General features: G+C 34.3%; 1 protein-coding gene and 1 pseudogene across 4 annotated transcripts in view; one reads left to right on the top strand and one right to left on the bottom strand.

The window, feature by feature from the left end:
- The window catches only part of MYCT1 (MYC target 1), a 151,851-nt gene extending 136,858 nt beyond the window's left edge, over positions 1-14,993 (top strand). The window contains exons 1-7 of one of the 4 annotated variants that reach the window (XM_069069644.1): positions 7,439-7,641; positions 8,822-8,935; positions 11,376-11,519; positions 12,959-13,063; positions 13,261-13,380; positions 13,699-13,772; positions 14,731-14,993. In XM_069069644.1, the coding sequence (XP_068925745.1) occupies positions 7,634-7,641; positions 8,822-8,935; positions 11,376-11,519; positions 12,959-13,063; positions 13,261-13,380; positions 13,699-13,729 (522 nt within the window). In that variant the 5' untranslated portion in view covers positions 7,439-7,633 and the 3' untranslated portion in view covers positions 13,730-13,772; positions 14,731-14,993. Of the gene's footprint in view, positions 1-7,438; positions 7,642-8,821; positions 8,936-11,375; positions 11,520-12,958; positions 13,064-13,260; positions 13,381-13,698; positions 13,773-14,730 lie in introns of those variants that run through there. The other 3 variants (XM_069069643.1, XM_069069642.1, XM_069069645.1) reach the window with 3 other exon arrangements.
- Positions 133-971, bottom strand: LOC138147315 (F-actin-capping protein subunit alpha-1-like; annotated as a pseudogene).
- Positions 14,994-15,210: the final 217 nt, after the last annotated feature.

Raw genomic sequence — 15,210 nt, 5'->3', positions numbered from 1 at the left:
CTTCTTCTTCTTCTTCTTCTTCTTCTTCTTCTTCTTCTTCTTCTTCTGCCTCTCCTCTTCCTCCTTCTTCTTCCTCTTTCTTCTTCTCCTTTTTCTTCTGTATGTTATAACTGGAAAATTTCACATCTGGTCTTAAGTATTTTGCATTTCTTTGCCAATCTTGTAACTGAGAATCATCTTCCAGTTGATTTGGGGGCAGGTTACTGGAAGCTGCTAGCAGAAGGTCTTGAATGTGGTATCTAATGTCTGATAGTTCTCACTAATAATGGTCTGAAACTTATTTTTTGCATGTTCTATGATTTTAATAAATTCCTTGGCAGTTTGTACATCATAAGCAACAGTTTTGAATCTTATACATCTCTGTGACTAACCAACTGAACATTGCCATTTTCATAGTAATGGACCTGAATCTTTAGCCCTCAACCCCCCTGAGCTATAAGTGATATGACAGAAAACTTCCAGAGGCCATTACAGAAGTTTTTAGACTGAAATTGGTGTCTCTCAACACAGGAAATAACAGTTTTCTGCCCATCTATAATTTTAGCATAAACAGTAAAGAAGCCTTTGGAATAGTGATCTTTCACATTGGCCTTTAATGCACTGTCACAGGATTCCTTCCATGACTTCAGAGCTCCATCTATGTCCTCAAGTTGGGGGTCACTTGCTTCTTTCCATAAGTGATCACATTTAAAGTAAACCCTATTTCTTATATCAAAAAGTCTGCCACTACTCAGGTCACCATGCTCTGTAATTAAAACTTGATCATCATATACTTCTATTTTCACTGGGGTGATCTGATCGATATTATACTGGGCAAATATATGAGCCGCCTCTTTTCTGAGAAGATTTTCATTAAGTAGTAGCTGGACATCATTAAACACTTCATTAAATTCTCCTGGGATAGCATGAGTGATGAACTTGGAATCTATCAATCCCTTTTCCTCATTCAAAACCCAGTCCTTAAAGTCCATCTTGGGCTACTCTGTGAAAGAAATTTTCATGGGACTAGGTGAAGAGGAAAAAGAGGAAGAGGGAATCTGATTAAGTGAGGAGAAAGAGGAGAAGAATGAGATGACTAGACTAAAGTGGGGAAAAAAAGATTTTTTGTTATTTGCCTTTCATTTTCAAAGAGGATCATCAATATCATGATGTTGGGGTTATAGGTGAGGTCTTGACTTCTGTGTAAATTGGACTTAAGTGAGGGAGAGTTCCACGGTCATCAGCCTAACTCTCTCTTTCAGAATCATATAAGTGAGTGGCAAGACAAACTCCAGAGAACTGGCAATGGCCCAGAATGCAGTGAATGATCTTGGCATATGTGTGAGCAAGCCCTACCGTGTTTCCCCGATAATAAGACACTGTCTTATTAATTTTTTGGACAGAAAAACACCAGAGGGCTTATTTTCAGGGGAGCGCTTATTTTAATGAACATTGACAGCAATTTTAATAAACAGGTAAATGTGAACAAAAAAATGTACCTTTATTCAATAAGCAAATCACTGGGGAAGAACAGGATGATGGGCTCACTGCTGCAGCTCTGATTGGATGCAGCTCGGAGAGCAGTGTGCGTTTCACGGGGGGGGGGGGACGGGACGTTGCATACAGAGGGTACCGTAATGTAGCGTGTAGCGCAGGGGATTCACTACAGTAGCCAATCTCAATAAGGCTTATTTTGGGGGGAGGGCTTATTTTAGAGGAATCTTACACAGTAAGGGGAGGGCTTATTTTCGGGATAGGTCTTATTATCGGGGAAACACGGTAAGTGCTCCAAGATGAGTGCTTCACCTCCTTCATGGTCATTGAAAGAAACTGTTCTCATTTATCCATTCTGCTTGGGGAAGTCTTTATATGCTTGGGGTAGAAGTCCCCCTAACTCACTGATGCGTTTGAGGCCTACCAGTTATCTGAAACCTGGTTTAGCCCATCTGCCAAAATCACCTGGCACTAGAGTGTGGCCACTGTGCATGCTACAGCTTCTTGGATTCATACTTTGGGTGACAGGTAGACACCAAAGGTGGATGAGAAATCCTGAAGAGGGCTTAACAAATCCTCACACTAAAGATGCTAGTCCTCCCTGAACAATTTACACTCTCCAGAAAGTAAAAGACACTAATAAGCAAAACTCCAAAAGGAAATGGGTAATGAAGGGAAGGGAAGGGAAAGGGAAGAGAGCCAGTGAGAATAGGGACTACCTCAAAAAAGAAAAAAAAAACCCGAAGCTAAAGTAACTGAAGAGATATTACACTTCATTTATAGAGGAAGAGGAGGAACCATTAAAAAAACCAGTATTAGAGACAAATGAAGGAATGTAAATGCAACTTCATAAATTTAAATGTGAGTGGATCAGATAATCCAATAAAAAAAGAGAAGAGTAAAAGATTAGATAAGGAAAATCCTATAATCTGCTCCTTATAAGAAACAGATTTTTAAAAACAGACATAAGCAAAATAAAACTGAAAGAATGGGAAAAAATTATCATGCATCAAGTGAATCAAAAAAAAAAAGCAGGAGTTGCAATCCTTCTAGCAAAGAAAAAACATCCAAAATTTTAAAATAAAAAAAACTACATTATGCTGAAAAGAACCATAGACAACAAACCAATAAATTTACATGCTCCACATGCCTTAGCATCCCAATTTATAAAGGAAATATTAACTGAGCTATAAGAACATACAGAGAGTAACAGATTAGTTTAAAAAGTTAAAAGAAACTTTATTTCTTGGATCTAAAATGTTCAGTTTTGGATACATCTAAAAATAACAAAAGAGAAAATGTAGAACCAAAAAGAAATGCTGGAGAAACTATTGCTAAAAATCTTAGGGTGTCTTCTAAATGGGAATTTAAAAAATCTATGAATTTCTCACCACCACATGGAATATTTTTTAAAACAAAAATTGAACATGTATTGGGACACAAAGATATTGTAAACAAATGTATAAAGATAGAAATAGTTAATCCTACATAGACAATAGTGTAACAAAAATAACCATTAGTTTCAGGAACCACATACAAAAGACAGAACCCCAAATGGCCCAGTACTCTAGTCACCTAGCTGCTTTATTAAAAAAAAAAGAAGAAGAAAATCAGATCATATTTCTCTCAGCTATGAGTCAGAGATGTATTTTTGACCAAACAAGATATAGAAGCAATTACAAAGTAGAATAACTTTGATTATATAAAACTAAAAAGCTTCTGCACACCCAAAATTAAGGCAACTAAGACAAGAAGGGAAGCAGTTGATTGGGGAAAATAGTTAGGTAGCAAATTTCTGTAACAAGTCTCTAATAAGCTCTCTAATAAGCATACAAGATATAAATAATATAGATGTAATATGTGTGTATAAAACTATCTATATCTAATAGCTAAACTTCTATAGATAAGTGGTCAAAGGATATGCACAAACAGTTCTCAAATGAAGAATTGCAAAGTATGCAGAACCACATGAAAGAATGCTCCAAATTAATAAAAATAGAGATGAAAATTAAAACAAGCCTAAGTTTTTACTTCAACTTCTCCAAATTGTCAAAGATGACAAAAAAAAATAGCAATGTTGGGGTCTTGTGGGATGATAGGTATGTGAATACATTGTGAATCTAAGAATTAGTATACAAATAGAGTGATGAAAATGTCCATACTTGTTAAATGAGAGATTCCACTACTGGTACTTATACCCCAAGGAAACCACTGATAGGAAGATAGTCTCCATATATACCGAAATATTTAAGGCCACACTTTTTGTGATAGCAAAGAATTGGAAACAAAGTAGATGTCCTTTGATTGTTGGAATGGTAAACAAATTGTGATACTTTATATAATGGATGATCAGTGTGCTACAAGAGATAATGTCATAAACATAGAGATATGTGGAAAGATCTCTATGAACTGGTGGATATTAAAGTAAGCAAAGCCAAGGAAATGATATGCACAGTTACCATAACAGTTAAGTGGAAAGAAAAACCACATACATACACGGAAGTAAAAATTGAATGTAACACAATCATCAAGATAAAGCATGGATCTAATGAAGCAAGATAAGAGGATCCCACAAACCTATTCCTTCATGGAGGTAGAAAGTCAACAGTAGTCACACATAATATATTTTCAGACTTTTTCAGTGTATTGATTCATTTGGAAACTTTTTTCTTTTTCTGTCATTAAAAATATTATTTGTTAAATGGGATAACTCTTTGGAATGAATAAGAGGAGGGATAGTGGAGATAATTATGTTTTATTTTTAAACAGAAGGTATAAATAAAAATATATTTGAAAAAATTCCTTCATCCCTTACTATTATTCCTCTCCTTACCTCCAATGAATTTTCAGTAAGAATTCTGTCTACTTTCTCCCATTTAAAAATGGGATGATGTCCATTAAAATTTTTTTTTCATGTTTACACAAATTACTCAAAAGCATTTTGGTGTAGTAGAGAGATCCTCCAACCAAGAGTCAAAAGACTGTTGTTTGGATTCCAAGACTATCAGTAACTCATATGACCTTAGAGAAGTCCTAATATTTCTTGAGAATTCAGTTTCTTCGTTTGTAAAATGAAAGGAGTTGGACAAGATAATCTTTCAGAATGAATTGAGCTATAAAACTTGATGATAGCTCTACACATTATAAGCACTGGCACATCAATGGATCTTTAGCTAGAAAATGAGACGTAAAAAAAAGAGATGTGCAAATCATAGACATTGACATTAGACTTCTAAATTCTTAAGGTGGTGGGATCAGAGCAGACATGATCTAAAATTGTAAAGATACGGTTGTGCACAGTAAAGTAAAAAAAATGTGCATTTTCTTCATTTATTTTCACAAATAAGATATTTAAGATTAAATTAAACATTCTCCCCACATCTCTATTTATAGGTATTTTTTTCTTTGAAGACCAAACAAATACCATCCCTCAAATATCCAAGAAAAGTTCAGAACTTGATCAATACCTTTTTCACTATTATATGAAATAAGAGTCTCAACCTGTAGATGGTGCTCTGATACCATTTAGAACTATAGATTGAACCTTTTTTTAGATTCAGTTTTTAGGAAACTATAATATCTTTTAACTTTATTTCAACATTGTGGAACTCTGATTTAGTTTTTAAATTGAGTTCATGCATCTCTGATAATATTTCTAACAGTTCCCTAATTTTCTTTTTTTTTTTTTTAAGGAGCTGGTGGAATAAGATTTTTTTAATTGGAAGATTTTCACTTTGAGAAAGTTAGGTATCCCCCTTTCCTTAGTTTTCTTTTTGTTATAGTAAAATTTTGTCTATTTTTTTCTCTTAGTCCTTCTCATGATTTACTTATCATTGAAAAATCTGTAACTATGACAAAAACAATAAAAATGAGGATATTTATCCAGTGCTTCAAGATATGTGAACACTTTTATAAATATTATCTCATAAAATCCTCTCAAAAACCTTTGGAGGCAAGTGCTAGTGTTACCTTATTTTACAGATGAGGAAAAAGAAGTAGACAGAGTTTAAGTGACTTGCCTGTGGTCAAACACCTAGTGTTTGAGGTTATTTTGGAACGGAGGTTTTCTTGACTTCAAGTCCAAGGCTTTATCCATTGCTCCACCTATCCACCTCAATCAATCAAATTCATTCCAATACTGATCATCATAAATAAAACTGCTTCACTGGGTACTGGGGGATGAAGAGATAATGCCACCTCCTCCCCTCCAAATGAGAATTATTTTGATCTCCAGTTTATAATAATAAGGTAAAAAAAAAATATTTCCTGGAATTAAGCCACCACAGGAACTCTGGTTTAAGTCAGAGCTGTCAGCTGGGAAACAAATTTCCAGACATTAGGAAATTTAATTCATTTAATTTTTCATGTAAATGGATTAGAAGATGTGATTAGGAATAGCAGAATATTCCTTTGCTACTCCAGGCTATCTCAGAATGAATCAAACAGATATACTAAAATCTTAAAACAAGAATAAGGAGGGAGATTTAGTCATTCTCCAATTAGTCATTCACCTTCAAACAAGCACACAAAGAACGTTCACAGGAAACCAAAAGCAGGAATTGATTGATCAAATTTTGCTTAGATGTCCATAGAGTTGTTTAACTGAACCTAAATCGCTGACTCCCTTACACACTGCTTTCACAGTGTGCATATTTCATAAAAGAAATGAAATTATTATAAAATACCCTTTCCATTTTTTTTCTGTTACATCCTAAGCCACAATAATTGATTTTGAAATGTTTTGAGGGCAAAAAAATCTTCATCCTTTACTATGGTAGTTGTTCTGATGCAGGACATTTGGGAAATATTCCTTTGAGAAAAAAGTAGACGAAGAAGTGATCATTCTAGGGATAGAAGGGAGCTTAGAGATAATTTAATTCACAGAGAAGTTAAGTGATTGGCCTCTAGGAACTTACAACTAGTTAGTGAAAGAGGGAGGATTCAGACCCAAGGTCTCTGACTCCAAATTCCACATCCTTCCTAGGGATCCATGTTATAGCCCGTTTGCAAAGAGAACCTCTCTACTAGAGTGACATTTCATGAGTTTCTTTTTTTCCCTCTGTTGAAGTGGTACCTAGAGTAATATATGTAATATTATGCCAGGAGTTATATTCAGAAAGTATCAATAAGGTTGTGCTCCCATAAGAAATGAAAGCTTAACAAATGAAATAAAAATTCCCTATAACATATGTGAGATCTGAGTAAATGTGAAAATAACTCATTTTAAAGAAATGAAGCTTCTGAGACTTAATGTCCTAAAACAGTACTCTGTGTGGAATAATCAGTAACCCTCGAATGTCCAAATGATCCTGAAACTCTGCTGAAAGTCACACCATAGTTCGTAATCTCACTAAGCAAGAGAGAGAAATTGTAATAACAGGAATGGAATACAAATAATTGAAGTATGAACATTGTTTTCCTGTTAGAATAAGAATAAGCAATAATATGTACTTAACATTTTATAAATGTGATGCATGTCTTTGCACATGAGATTATACAGACATAGACACACACAGTTCCCAAATGACTCCATTATTTTGATTGACAGGATGATCTTATTTCCAATTCCTTTGACTTTTTTTTTTCAGGAAAAACCTCTCTTGTAAAACATTGCTTCATGACCAGGAAAACCCACTTAAACAATCATTATCTTATTATATTCACATTCATTTAAAGGAAAAAAAACCTGTTTCCTAGTAAAAATGGGCCTAGTGGTTATTTAAATAAGTTGTTTTTTCACTGTACCCTACATCTTGAACTTGCTCATCATAAGTTAATATAAATCATTCATAATAAGAACATTGCGTGTTCTTCATGGATTACATAGGATCTTCTACATCACAAAGCAGGGGAATAATTCATCTCCGGGGGAGTAACAATTGTGACGTCTATCACAGATAGCTATGTGATTGCTTGGCCCCATGTGTAAGCCCTATAAAAAGGAGGGTATTTGAAATGCTGGTCAGAGTATAGTGAAGAGACGAGGAGTCAGCTCAGGAGTTAGGAAGAACAGCAGTCCCTGTAGCCAAGCTTAAGATCTACTTCAGTGAACAGGTGAAGTCCTTTGTGGCTTCACAGGAATTCACTGCACAGGAAGATTCTGAGCATTCACCAGCATCTTTGAAGAGAGCAGCACACCTTATCACAGAGAGTACATTTCATGTCAGGGTGAGTAGAAACTCTACTTATCTTTACCTTTCCCTTAGAACTTCTTACAGGTTATATAGAATTTTCTCCCTCTAACAAGAAGTTTTCTATGTGTTTTTTTTTTTCTTTACATCATTAAGAAGCCAAGCTTTTCAGGTAACACTCTGAAGTGGAAAAGCTTATCTTGTATGCTTTGCTTTTATTCACCCTCTTAATTTGTAAATATTTTATCCTGCTTTCTTCTTCATTCAGTTTTAGTTAATATTGCATGATTTCTCTTGCTTCAAGACTGACTTCTTTCTGTCTTACAGGTGAACACTCTTTAATCAGTGGTTGTGACAAGATTTCAACTGGAGTCTTGTTCAAGCCCTGAAGTTTTTATTATATATTCAGTTGCTTCAATGTGGTAGTAATTGTCTTTGATTTTTGCAGTTTTAAGTATTTCATTTAGTTAATCTTCTAATAGAAGGAGAATTTAAAACCTTCTGTTTCTTTTTAGAAACTTGCAGGGAGATGTTAAGAGAATGGATATAAACACCTCTTAATTCCTCTATACACGCTCTAAAGGAATAAATACTTGAATACTCTATATATACAAAGAATATAATATACTTTTCAATGAGTTTTTGGCATTATTTCTTTTTTAATATTAACAGTGTTTAAGGTGTCTGACTACAGTGCAAGGGAAGAGACTTCTGAGCAATCTATGTTTCAACATTTCCTACTATGTCTTTCCATAACTTTCTCATCTTTACTAGATAATTAAGAGAAAACTCAATGAGAGCTCAATTGTTCATTGGTTCCTCTTTTGAAACTCATTCCTTTCGTTAGAAAAAGATTTCAAGTTAACTACTTACTTATGCCTCTGTTCAAAAAGGGGTTAGTGTCCCCTAGATTCATATGTGTTTTTTTTGGGGAAACCAGCATATAGTATGTAACTGTGTGAAATCCTTATATAATGCATTACGTATAGCTGGAGGATAATTTATATTCAAAGAGATGGAGAAAAATGGCAGAAATTCTGTAGCTTGAATCTGTAACCATGGTGCAGTTTTATCTCTTTTGATGAAACAAACGACAGTCCCTTGTTTTAAACTTGGCACAAACTTCATATATTTCTATGTGCTATTCTGGGCTGTTTTGTAGATGACATCTGTGGTCCCTGAAGGTGATCTAAATGTTTCTTTTTCATTTATTTCAGATACACAAAGATGGAAGCCAGAAGTAACTCCCAGCTCCTGGTATCACTGATGCTTCTTGGTGTCTTCTGCTCACAAACACTGGCATTACCTCTTGAAACCTATTCTACCATGAGGTAAGTTGTCTTTTAACTTGAGAAGTTGCCTTCTCTCTCCCAACTCTGCTATGAAGCAGGATGAGGGACCATATCCTGCTGACCACTTACAGTTAGAGCTATTTGAAAATGAATCTTTTTTATTCGCTGATCTTTGATAATGTGATGTCCTTACTCATTTTGCTCCCTAATCAATTCCAGAGTATAATATAAATGATTCTAAAAGTGTCCTGGAATTTACTTCTCTAGCATCAGCTAAAGCAGTAGGATGTAGGCTGTGGGCAGGTCCCAGAACATCTCCAAATAATCCAAATGGTGGGTTTTCTTCTTTTCCTTCATTATTAGGGTCTCATTAGTACAAAATATTTTTTAAATTATCATTACCTTGGTTCACCCTCTCATGTAACATCAATTTTCTGCACAGTATTTTAATTTCAGTTACTTTCCTCTGCAATGCATTAGATAAACATTTCAAGAAATAGGAATATTGGGCTTTTTGTTAAAAAACTCACTTGTAGCACTTTTATCATGCTCTAATATTGTATGTTATAGCCAACACATATAAGATACATCTGGATATATAAACTGATTCAAAACTCTAAACCATAGATATTGACAGAATTAATTCAATACAAGATCTTTTTAAAAGCAAATCATATATAGTATAATCTTTTGTGATATGATTTGATTTTTATCTCTAAATATCTAGCTATGATGGATGCCACATTCAATAGCTTTAAAAAAATCCTATACTAATTGACTGGGGGTGAGTATAAAGTAACTATTCTGAACCTCAAAAAGGAAAAGAAAAAAATTTCCCAGTCTGAATATCTCTTTCTAGTTTCATAGATAAAATCCTTAAACAGTCTCTACAGCCCTTCCTTTTTTTCTCTACTCATTAGAGTTTTATCCAGCTGAGTGAAAATTGTTCTTTTGTCATGAGTACTCAATCTCTAAGGTAATCAATCAAAGCTGGCTCCTGTATATCTCTGAAAGCTGCCCAGAAAGCAATCAGTTCTGAGGCAGAATAGTGGCATCACCAACAGAGTATTCTGGAGTATAATGTCAGATACAGTTATTAGTGGCCATTCACCTTCTTGGCTTAGGTTGCAATCTGAACAATGTCACTTACTGAGGGGTACATTCCCATGTAGGATGCTACATCATTGCACATTTTAAGAACTCTGGAAAGATTGACATTTTCCTTGAACACTTTGCTTTGAATAGGCTAATGTAATTAAATAGGCTTTCGTCATTTTATGGTATGGTTTTTCAAGCCAACTTCCTAATGTCATTCTTAGAAACACAGGTTGTTGTTGTTTTTTTTTAAGTTTGAAATCTAAAAATGTTCATTTTTCTACATGCACATCTTTCCTATTTGCCGGTTGTATAATGATGTCCACCTGTAGTAAAAGTGCTCCCATTCACAAATATAGAGGACAGCTACCTGCCAAATGAAATGATTCCAAGAAACAACACTGGGGGTTATCATTCTTTACATGGGTGCTAATAAATGATGTCTCATGTCATGCTATTGGTTAATTTAAGAAAGTGCATAAATAGCCAATCGCAGGTATCTAAAATAACAAAATCTAAGCCTACATTTTCCAGGAAAACTTAGGAAACTAACTATAAGGAGAGCCCCTCTCTAGCTCTTTTCATTTTTATCCTAGTTTAAATTCAAGTAAATGGAATAATCAACTCACAGTTTCTGGCAGAAAACTTTTGTTAGACATATCAAACTATTATTATCCCCATTTTATAGTTGAGGAAAAGAGAGATCAAGTGTCTTGCTCAGGGCTACACAGTTAATAAGTGTCTGGGGCTGGCTTTGAACTCAAGTCTTCATTATTCCAGGGCCAGCACTCTGTCCACTGTACCTCTATTGCACTTTTTGAACCTTAAAAATCTATAATAAGGCTTCCTCCTTATCTATATTTACAAACATAAATTTCTTTCTTCCATATCTCCTGTACTGGATTGTTCTGAGTCTTCTCTTTCTTCTTCCTGTGTTTGACTACCTTTTTTGTCTTCCTTGGAACTTCATATCCTTGTTCCTCAAATCTGCCTGAAAAAAGGCATTTTCATGTTTTGCATTTCATTATTTTTTCACACTCTTTCCCACCATTTTCTCTCTCTTTTTTTTAAGTGATACTAATTCTTGATTTCTATTTTTTTTTATTTTACCCCATGATAGGAATAGATCTTTCAGAACTTGCTTCATATTTTTTTCAACTTGTACAATCTATATTGCACACACATTCACACACATATGTACTTAATAATTAATCCACATGATGAAATAGCAAAGAATTTTCTGCATTTTATCTGTTCTCTGTTAATAGCAAATTATTTTTTAGGATACATTTGTAAATGTGTTTCATTGAATGGTTTTAAATGTATCTAGAGATGCTTTGTCTTCTGGTAGTTTATAGCAAACTCATGATGTTTTCCATTCCAGCAGGCTGGGCAATGGCATACTGTTTGATGGCCCTAATGAACCTGACCAAAATCTAGGTTTATTAAATATTGAAAATGATCATCTGGAAAGTTCATTACCTGAAAATTACTTGTCTTTTTTGGATGTTCCCAGAGCTTTGAACAGGTGAGTTCATTTATACTCATTGTTTTGTTATCTGGGAAATGTAGATAGGATCTGGAGTCAGGAAGGCCAAAGATCAGATCTGGGCTCACAGACTCACTAGCTATGTAAATATAAGTAGATCACAACTTCTGCCTCAGTTTCCTTTCTGTAAACATATAATGTTTTTGTTGTTAAGTTGTTTAGTCAAGTCTGACTCTTCATGACCCCATTTTTATGGGATGTTCTTGGCAAAGATCCTGGAATCATTTGCCATTTTCTTCTCCCATGGTTACCATTTTACAGTGAGAGAATTAGGGCAAACAAGTTAAATGACTTGGTCAGAATCACACAGCTGGTAAGTGTCTGGTGCTAGAATGGAACTTAGATCCCCCTGACTCCAGGCTCAGTACTCTATCCACTGCACCACCTAACTCTGAGGCTGGTGGTGAGGATAATAGGAGATATTTATAAAGTGCTTTGCAAACCATAAAATATTATGTAAGTTCTAGCTATTGTGATTATCATTATCACCATCATTATCATTACATTAAGATGATGTGTACTGGCATTACTGAAGGCTATCCCTACACCACATGGTAGTACTGGTTGGTCAATCTAGCTCACCACAGCTCATTCATATAGTTATTTCTATATCTCCCACAGTTATGGTTTTGCTATACATTATAGCAAATAATACATTATAATGAGTCAGGTTGATCAAATCTTTCAATAGCATCCTGTTTCACAATACTCATAATGTCTTCATCTATGCCATCCTCTAAGACCATTAAATGTTCAATTGCTACATTGGAGTTGCTCTCTATGTACCCAAGAGATCTTAGTTCTATCCAAAGAACTTTCAAAAACTATAGGTAGACTAACAATTGAACTTGCTATCTTGAAAAGTAGTGAGTTCTCTCTCATTAAAAATATTTGTATTTGGATGGTCATATATTGAAAATGGGAGAGCAGCAGATTTTTTACTGATTGATCTAGACTTTAATGACTATTTTCATTCTATCATTCTATGATTGCAAATGTGTTTTGTTCTGTTCACCTAGCTAATTAAATAAACTGTCAGTCAATAAGAAATAAAGGCCATGAATGCAGTTAGGTGTGAGAATCTGCTTAATCGGCTATGAATCTCTTCAAAAAAGCAGAAAACAAAGCTATAAATTTCATTATAACTAGTTTCCTGTTATTTTCCAAATTATTTTAAAGTTATAATTGAATATATTAGAATTTTAACAAGTAGAAGTCTTCAAAAAATTCAAAGATCATTTTGCATTTGAGGTAATGGGTGAGATAAAAATTGTCATTTAAAGCAGTAAAATAAATTGTTAAAAAAAATTATTCCAAATAATTTTTTTCATAGTATTGAAAGGCAACACTTATTTTCTCTTATCTTTCAAACAAATATGAATATTTTAACCTTTAAATGACCTTTCCCCCCATTTTAGAAATAGCAGACATGTTAAGGGGATGTACACCAGTGATGTTAGCAAATACTTGGAGGAACTTGCTGCTAGACAATTCATTAAATATCTTATTCAAAAAAGAGATGGGTGAGCTATTTATTTTTACTAACTGCCTTTTAATCTACTAGTCATAAATTTATTTTTCACTATGATATTTGATTTTTGTGTAAAATGAATATCATTTTAATGATTTTTGTCCCATTCACATCATAAATTATTGCTTTGTTGGAATATTTGCTAAAACTTTTAAATCTGATGTGTTTCCTTTCCTTTACCATCCACAGCAAGATCCGTATGCAAGAAAAGCGTCACTCTGATTCAGTCTTCACTGACAGTTACAGTCAATTCCTGAGGAAGGAGGCTTTGAAGAAATATTTAGAAAAAGTTTTGAATGGAAAGAGAAGGTAAACGGAAATGTGTGTGTGTGTGTGTGTGTGTGTGTGTGTGTGTGTGTGTGTGTGTGTGTGTGTAAATGGACTAAGTACAAATACCAAGACTTAGTACTATGTCTACTGGTTCCAATGTAGGGAGCTAACCCCAAGGGCACCATCTTCTCATGATGGCTCATTGCTCTCACCTCTAGGGGTCACTCTAACTATACTCAGAGTATTGCTTACATCTAGGTTTCCCCAAATGTTGGTCAAGGGAGTCCCAGTCTTCTGTACAAGTAGCTGTGATTGTCTAAGAGTCTCAGAATGAATTTTTTTCCTTATATATCACAGTGAAGAAGATAATCCCAACCTAGAACCCTGAAAGTGATGCTTTAGAAGTACAGCTGAAGTATTGCTTCCTAATGGTAAGTCTGACTAAACATTAATCATCCTGCTCTAGGGACAATTACCTCACTCTCTAAGTCTATAGCAAGGTTGCACAGTAGACAGAGTGCTGGGTCTGGAGGCAGGAGAATCTGAGTTAAAATCTAGCCTCAGACACTTCCTAGTTATGTGACCTCAACAAATCACTTAACTTTCATTTACCTTAGTTTCATCTGCTAAAATTGGGATGACATTACTGACCTCCCAGGATTATTGTGAGGATCAAATGAAGAATTTTTATAAAGTACTTAGCACAGTGCCTGGAATATAGCAGGTACTATATGAATTCCTATTCTCTTCTCCCCCTTCTATATCTAAGAGTCATTTTGTATGAACATGTTTCTTCCTCAGAGGAATATCTCCTCATAAGAGTGGGATACTTCATATTAGTGGACCACTTCAGGCTATACAATTCTGGTTTCTATTGATGTAGAACCCAATTCAATAATCAGCTGAGAATAACTCATTGTGATTTCTTATCATCACTTGTATCAAGAGTTAAGAGTAGGCAGTTTGCTATTCTGAATGGTGCCCTGATTTCATTTATCCCCTCCCCCATCCCAATTTTTCTTGTGCTGATATATGGAAAAGAAATTGAATTTTCTTTTGAGAATCAAGTTATGATTTTTTTTTTCTTAACCCAAGGTTCATTCTTACCATTTCTGATTAAATATCTTCTCAAAAATATTAATTTACTCTGAGGTAGGATACTCACAATTCATTGTACAGAAGTAGTCTGTATTTAATGCTATATCTGCTAGGGCTCTAATAATTCATTTCCTTCAGTTAGGTTCATACTCTTTGAAAAGCAGAACTCTCTGAGCTACTGTGTTTACCTACAGTGTGTTGATTAAATTTAAGATCTTTATTATAAAAATGAAACTAAAATGTTTAAATAAAATGAGATTTGTTCTTAAAATTATTTTTTTTATTTTTCAGAATTCTTGAAAGAAATCTGTGATGAACAAATTGACTATTTTTTGAGTTCTACATAAATCTATCAAAGAAACATCTTCAATATCAAAACCAAAACAAATATATGTTGTAGTGAAAGTTGTGATTTATTTGCTTGTCATGTAATAAAAGTGGCGTTTACACTGTAAATATCATTTTAGAGATCTTTACTTAAATCTTGCATTCAAATCAGGAAAACCTTGTGACTTCATATGTTGTGTATCCTTTCTTTTAATAAATGCATTGAAAAAAGAAGTGCACACTGGCTTTCAATATTCCATTGTCCCTGACTTTTTAGAAGCATGGCAAGACAAAAATATCTTATGAAATACTGGGCTGTGGGGGTTCACTTATAGATTATGCATAAATTGTGAACATAAGTCATATTATTTAATCCCAAAAGAAAAGTAACATATACCTTCATGTTCACAAAACCTCATGGGTTTTTTTGGGGGGAAGGGAGGG

Source organism: Petaurus breviceps, unplaced genomic scaffold (genome assembly GCF_028583685.1).
Source record: "Petaurus breviceps papuanus isolate PSGF00001 unplaced genomic scaffold, PetGlider_PUasm1.0 90784, whole genome shotgun sequence".
NCBI classification, from domain to species: Eukaryota; Metazoa; Chordata; class Mammalia; order Diprotodontia; family Petauridae; genus Petaurus; species Petaurus breviceps.
This window is presented reverse-complemented; position numbering and strand designations above follow the sequence as displayed.